Genomic DNA, 7,570 nt, shown 5'->3' on the forward strand with positions numbered 1-7,570 from the left:
GGCGCTTTTGCCGTTTTCCAAAGTGATGCCACAATTTCGATCACAACCAAGTCAATCGCCGAGTAACTTGTAAGGACAGCACCAGTCCTGGGTATTTGAACGCGGATGCGTCAACACCCGCAATGTCCGGTTTCACGTGTGACGTCAGTCGTCACACAATGTCCTAAGTATTTGAAAGCCCCTGCTCGCTTTTTCTCTAGAAGTGTGAACCGGCCACGGTCTTTACAGAACGATCCGACGGTACCCAGCGTTTGACTGCTACTCAAATTAATACTCGTCGAGATTTGTGGAGGTTCCAGCGTCTGTGTTACGGATACGTCTAGCCAATAAAACAGCAGCCCACGAATTTCGAGTTTCAAGAACTCCAGGCTAGTTATAAGAGAAAACAGCATGCAGAGGTGTTTCCGCTTGAAATTCACAACTTCTAATACTACGTGAATCGCCGACTTATACTACCTTGTCGTGTTGTCACGTGTTCACTCCGATTCATTTGTCCCCATGCTTGCCAGGAACACACACATTCACTGCCCTGTTCTCTGTACTGCGGAAATGTCAGTGCACTATAGTTTCGGAATTCAGCTCTGAAGCAGCCCTTGATGAAGAATGGATATCACATGGTATTTGCACCTTCACTATCGCACTTCTCCCACTCCATTCAGTGTTACAGGGTTAGACACGTTGCACACTGCTTCGATGACGTCATTTCGCGGCTGGCGCTTCCGTCGGTACACCTTTGACCAGATTCACACATACAGCCAGTCACGACCGGTGAAGTAAAGTACGTCGTATTGGAATCCACCGAGCTCGGTGTTCGTCTTATGCAGCTCTTCGTGCGAGGGCTTCTGAATTTCACGTCTGCCTGGAACTTTCTTGTTGGAGGACAGTGCGTGGAACCGCCAGTTTCCGTGACGAAAGTGCACTTCCCCCTGCAGACACGTGAACAGGAACCAGGGGGTCTTGAGGAGGCGTCTCTTATCTCAGGGGTAGTCCAAGTAGACGGACCAGTAGACTGTGTTGAGGATGACGAACGACAGCGGAAAGACTACCCTTGAAATCTTGTCCACGAGGAGGGCACGGTCCCGTCGACGTGGTAGCCCCGTAGATGAGGGCGCCGTCTCAATTTTCTGCGTGGGGGCGCCGTTTGAGAGCCGTCTCGATTCCTGGCAGGAAAATAAAATGAACGTAAACACAATATGCTCTTGTATCGCTTTAAGAAGCTATGAATACAAAACATAAGTTTGGCTTATTAAATGTATACTTTGTCTGGATAACAATGACGGCAGTTTTACCTCAAATTTTAAACAAATATTGGAGATTTTAAAAAAAGTAGGTGAAGCACTAGCGGCACAGGCACTAGCACAGAATTTTGCTTGTGAGATTGGAAGTCGCCGACTCTAAGCCACCCTCAAGAAAGATGACTGGGCATTGCATTTGGGCCTCTGGTTCCTTTTATCGCATTACTTGACTGCTAACGTGAGGTCCCACACTGATAAGCACGTTTTTAGACCTAGCCCATATTACGTTACTCCTGCCAATATTATGTCACTGTAGCGCGAAATTTGAAAGTTTTATAATACGTATTGCATTTTTGCGGTAAAAAAACGTATTTAGTCGCTGGAATGGAGCAGAGTGATGTACCCAAGCCTAGTTCTTCATAACTGAAGAAACTTGCATTTTTCTTTCATGAGACCCTTAAGTGAGTTCTCATGACGTCAGTTAGACAGTTTGTGGAATCTAGGCGAACTTGTGTCTAGTAGTGGAACCAATTCACTGTTTGGGAAACACCGCTACTCTTCTAACCGTTCCCATATCTGGCATGAATAAAATCCGCGTACCCGTACTTGTATATTTATAATGCATGCTGACGCATTCGGAAGGAGAAAGTAAATGGAAATGTTAGCAACTCCAACGCAAATCTAAGTAGTGCTCGTCAGACGGTAAAGTGTAATTTATTCGGTCACTGGTTTTGAGTTTGCCGTTATAGTGACACAGCTAGCACTCCCATATTTCTTCGGTTGTATGCAGTCGTGAGCTCCATATTCTATTGCTGCAAATACTACAGGATGATGTTGTAGCAAAAGCAGCATTGTACATCAGCCGCAAAAGAGTGCTAGACTAAAAAAAAAAAACAGCGGTACATAACACCATTTCCTAACGCTGGTGGCCAGCGTACGGGTTTCTAAGAATTTCTCCCAAGTTGGGCACATTTTGTGTGCTTGCGAGGCTTCTTAATCTGCGGAAATGTTCCCTGCAACGATTAGAAGTAGAACGAAAATATTGTTAACGTTAAGGGGCGCGGCGCAGCTGCATTCTTCAAAAGTATGCATTTCTGCATCTTTTTTTTCTTGTATTTTATCATTATTATTTTCTTATCTCACTTCCTCACCCAGAGCATAAAAGCACCTCTCAAATCCCTATAAAGAATTTTACTGAGTACTGGGATTCGATAACAGCAAATTCTTTTCTATAACCACTGATGTTTCGCCGATCCCCTACTGTACAACAACAACAACAATATCTTACTGGACGTTAGTATCTGCCATCTAGTTTCACACTGCTCTGGAACCAGCACTTTTTCTTCAACTTTTAGAGCGTTGTTCGATCCCACACCACGCAACATGGGTGTGTTTCTTAGTGCTTTATTTTTTTGCGCGAAACAAACGCCCTCTCTGTTAAGCTCAGTTCGCTCGGTGGAATGTATGCAACGGTGACACACTCATGGATGAAACTCTTTCTGCGGTAGGCGCTCCAGATACTAAGTCGTTTCTTCATTTTTCAAGCAGGCACCGAAAGGCACTCTGCAACAAAAGCTAATGTTAATTTAAAGTCTTGCGTAACAAAAAAAGAAAACAATGCATTCTTTTAAGTGACACAGTCACGGACACACGCGAACACGAAAATATGAATCCGAACACACAAATAGCGCGATTTCTTTCATTGAAAGTCAAAATTACCCGTGGCGTAGTTACGAAAACAAAGTTGGGGAATGTGGCTTTATAAGTATACAATTAGTGCGCCATTATAGGATATCAATTAACAGTATTTTTCGAGTTCGCTTGTTCTAGATCATATTTTCGTGTTCGCATTTCATTTTTCCATGACTGCAGATCAACTAAGTAAAGGAGTCAATGAAACTTGTATGAAAAGAGAAATTGGGCATAAAAATATACAGCCTAGAGCTCCATTTTTGTTGCACAAAAACAAGCTTTACTACAAAAATGTTTTCGCCAACTTGTTTTTTTTGCGTCATTTTAGTTTTTGCTTTTCGGTCTTTTTCAGTGCAATCCTTCTTTTTTTAATAGCGAACTACAAAAAATGTAATGCTGCCAGGAATAAAGCAAGAAAGATAAATCGATCACGTGATTGCAACGCAAGAATCTTTTTTTTTCGAGTTCAAAGCTCTTTCTTATGCCACTTGAATTCAGCGGTCCTGCTGGCATCATCTACAGTTACAGTAAGCTCCTTACGTCACGGCACCGTCATACTGCCAATCCGCCACCCATGTAGCTTAAGAATCCCTTCTTAGGTACACTCAGAGCCATGCCGAATATACGCGTTATTCCCTGGCAAGACGACAGCGCCCTTCAAGCATGATACCGGTTTCATTGAGACTCTCGGAATCCACCGTCAGTCAGAGTGCATGACCGAACAAGAAGAGGAAGATGCAGCGCACAAGCGGGGGGTGCATACCCGATGCGTGCAGGACCAGCCCAGAACATTCGATGACTTTGGTGTTCTACGAAGTTCCAACAATTTCCCTGTGCAAGTTTGCTCAAATTCAGGAAGCTGTCTCTGCGACCATAGCTTTTTGACGTTAAGCCAATTCATTCTGATGCATCAAACAGACTGCTCAGGAAAATCTTTACAAATTTTTACACGCAGAATGCTATCTCTTGCATTCAGTTCAGTGTTTGTGTTAACCCTATCGGTCTCTTCGTCTTTACTTGCGCTGTTTTCACCATTACGCACACCAAATAGCCCAGTTCGCCGCACTCGTAAATCTTCTGCGTGCTGTTATGCTCCCAGATTAAAACTTACACCTGCCCTTGCAAAACAAGGCTTGCCCGGATGTTCCCAAAGCGACACGAAAAGAACTTCAATAAGATCGGAAAACCATCAAACTTCTCCCCCGCATTGCAACCTGGGTATGCCACGTCACATGATCCTCAGCACCGAACACCACAAACACTCTCGGGCAATGCATGGGAGGCAGCCCTGACCAGTTCCAACCCTGCAGTTCAGAGGGACACGGTTTTTCGTGCCTGGAGAGGAGCGGAAAAGACCGGGGCCTTGGACGCAGGGATCCACACGCAGCCAAATTTTAACCACTCATCATCATCATCACCAGCCTATCTACGCCCACTGCAGGGCAAAGTATACAATTAGTGCGCCATTATAGGATATCAATTAACAGTATTTTTCGAGTTCGCTTGTTCTAGATCATATTTTCGTGTTCGCATTTCATTTTTCCAATTACCCCGCTCCTGCGCTAACTGCGACCAATTTACCCCCGCGAACTTCTTGATCTCATCTGCCCACCTAACTTTTTGCCACCCCCTGCAACGCTTGCCTTCTCTAGGGATTCACTCTGTTACCTTTAATGACCAACGGTTACATTGCCTTCGCATTACATGCCCTGCCCACGTCCATTTCTTCTTCTTAATTTCTACTAGCATGTCCTTAACACGCATTTCTTCCATGACCCACTCCGCCCTCTTCTTGTCCCTTGATGTTAACCTCCATTTAACCACTTCTTCCCCCCAAAAAATGTCTTTATGTCGTTGTCTCCTCTAACGGTGTTTGTTTCGGCGGTATATTGCGGGGAACCGCGCCACAGCACTCACTTACCGTCACCTTAGCCGCGAGGTTGACTGGCCTGGCCTTTCGGTAGACGAGGCTCTCGTCGGTCTCTCCCATGAGGATGTTGACGAGCGCGTACTCCATGAGCGAGGCGAACACGAACACTGTGCAGGACGACATGAAGATGTCGATGGCCTTGATGTAGGAGACGGGAGGGAGGGACTTCTGCGACTGCGCGTGCTGCGTGGACAGCGTGAGCAGGCTGGTGACGCAGAGGGTGACCCTGGCCGGCACCGCCTCGGGCTTGATCCAGAAGGATATCCAGGACATGATCACTATGAGGCATGTCGGGATGTACGTGTGGAACATGTAGTAGCCGAGGCGCCGCTTCAGCGTGAAGGTCACTTGGATGCAGGTGAAGTTGCCTGCGCGTGCGCAGAACAAGTCCGGAGTACAGAGGCTGGCAAGGTTGGCCCTTGTAGTGGCTTAACGCCAAGTCAAACGTTGTACGCTCGAAGACGTGCAATATCTTGGTTACGCATCTAAGACACTAAAAGTCGAGCTTAATTTACTTTAAAAAGGATCTTTGTGGTTGCAAATCAAGCTCAAGGTTCGTTAAAACGACCTTGCATTCAGACCTACACATAACAACCGTATGTATACTTAATTTAACGGATAACTAAATATTTCTAACCGATACCTAAGAAACGTTCCGGAATAATGGTCCATTTTACAACGACACCTGTTTATTATCGGTAGGTCTTTATTTGCTACGTTCTATAATGACTTAGGGAGGCTAAAGGGTGGGTGTCGTAAACCTATTTTGAAAGAATGTATTTTAGCTGTAAACTGAAGCTTTTTTTTTCGCACCATCGTTGGTGTTCATTGGACGACTAAAAATGGTTTTCTTGCTTGAGGCTTACAAATGAATCGTATTCGCTTGCTTCATCTCCTCTTCCTTTCTCACGATTTGTAATTCATCCCAAACTATTACCGAATTCGTTCCTGCAGAAATAGTAATAGAGTATACTGGCGATAATTCAAACTCATAGAAACCTGAGGTGTTTGTTTGAAGTATAAGTAGAATTACCAGTTCTCATATATCACTCGAGACAGCCGATGAACTTGTGTTGTAATGAAACATTCACATGTATTCATTAATGCAACATTCACACGCCATACTGAAGTGCTATTTCCATTCTGAAAAAAAATATCACCGATGCATGACTGCTCTGCCCTTGCAGGAGAGTTCAAAACAAAGTTTCCGGTGGCAGTGAGGGCAGCCAGTTCATTGCTAGTGTTTTCTGCGCTGGTCAAGAACTTACCGTTTCGATTTGACACATGTATGCAGGTAATCTGCCTTATTTTTGACGGTTAGTGATGTAAGGATGCAAATGGGCAACTTGAAGCGACAAATGCAGCAAATATTTTCCAGCAAAGACAAGGATTTAACCGATTTAACCGAGTTTACGCAATAAAACCCTTTGAATTATGCGGCTTCAAAATAAAGGAAACAACCTCTCGGGCCAACCGAAATTTGTTTAAATTAACCGAGAGTTTGAATTAGTCTACTGTATATATGTCCTAAAATTTCCTAACGATTCCTTTATGCGTTGGTGTGCGTGTCAGGTAATATTTCCATCGGGCTCTTCTATACAGCTTATCGAACTGGGTAGCACAAAGATATTGTATTGTATTTGCTCAAAAATGTACGAAAAATCGGTATCTTTTATTTGCACAATGAGGATAAATGATTAATGTATTTGAAGCACCATGTCTATAACGTATTTTACAAGGTTAATTGATAGCTCATAGCTGCCATTGAATAGTTTAAACGACTAATTGTACAAACTTTTTGTACCGGTCTGGAAAGGTTTCTTTGAAAGTAAATATTTATATAGGTATCCAGTAGCATTGATCAATGCTACCATATCATCGCCCTCTTTTAGCATATGATCACCCCGCTATATAACACTCGTTGGAACAGGTTCAAACGAGTACTGTGTAACTGTGTACTGCTAAGGTCAGTAGGTACTGCCTTTTTACTATCTCACATGCCCCCTAACAAACCGTCTTGCTGCAAGATGATGCTGGCTAGCGTGAACAAGTGGCTGCATGTCCGAGCCGCTCACTGACATCCCCAGAAAAGAATTACCCCATCACAAAGCAAGACTGTCGGGCTGTTACGTGGTCCGTACAAACGTTCCGGCCATACGTTTACGGCCGACATTTCACAGTCGTTACAGATCACCATGCTCCGTACTGGCTGTCTTCTTTAAAAACCTGTCAGGGCGACTTGGGCTCTGGATTCTCCGCTTGCAAGAATATGGCTGCACGGTGGTCTATAAGTCTGGTAACAAGCGCCTCGACGCGCTTTTCCGGAGTCCGCTGGTGCCTTCTTCAGACAATGTTGAACGACCTTCCAACGCACTATCTTCGCCCATTACACCCATAGATATCACGATTGACGATAACCGCGACTTGGTTGCCCGTCAAGAGGACAGTTATTGCCGGATAATAACTGATCGGCTCACCGGTTCGACACGACCACCGAATAGGCCGTCAACTGAGGCAGTTCCAGCTTCGAGATTGCGCAGCGTACAGCATCAAGAACCACACCAGTGATACCAGATGGGTACCGGTTGTGCCCCGTTCCCGTCCACACATTTTGGAAGCTTTTTATGATGACACGACCGCAGGCCATCTTGGATTCCAAGAGACTTATGACCGCGTTCGAGGTCGCTTTTTTTGGCAAGCGCTTTCTTAAGTA

At 44.7% G+C, this 7,570-nt stretch overlaps 1 protein-coding gene across 1 annotated transcript in view; it reads right to left on the reverse strand.

Annotated features, from left to right (window-relative positions):
- Positions 1-826: 826 nt before the first annotated feature.
- Positions 827-7,570, reverse strand: part of LOC144157835 (glycine receptor subunit alpha-3-like) — a 118,891-nt gene continuing 112,147 nt past the window's right edge. The window contains exons 8-9 of the mRNA XM_077688572.1: positions 4,849-5,225; positions 827-1,160 (exon numbers count right to left, since the gene is read on the reverse strand). Of these exons, the coding sequence (XP_077544698.1) occupies positions 978-1,160; positions 4,849-5,225 (560 nt within the window). The 3' untranslated portion in view covers positions 827-977. The remainder of the gene's footprint in view (positions 1,161-4,848; positions 5,226-7,570) is intronic.

This window comes from Haemaphysalis longicornis, unplaced genomic scaffold (genome assembly GCF_048455015.1).
Source record: "Haemaphysalis longicornis isolate Haplotype H1 unplaced genomic scaffold, Haemaphysalis longicornis Haplotype H1 scaffold_10, whole genome shotgun sequence".
NCBI classification, from domain to species: domain Eukaryota; kingdom Metazoa; phylum Arthropoda; class Arachnida; order Ixodida; family Ixodidae; genus Haemaphysalis; species Haemaphysalis longicornis.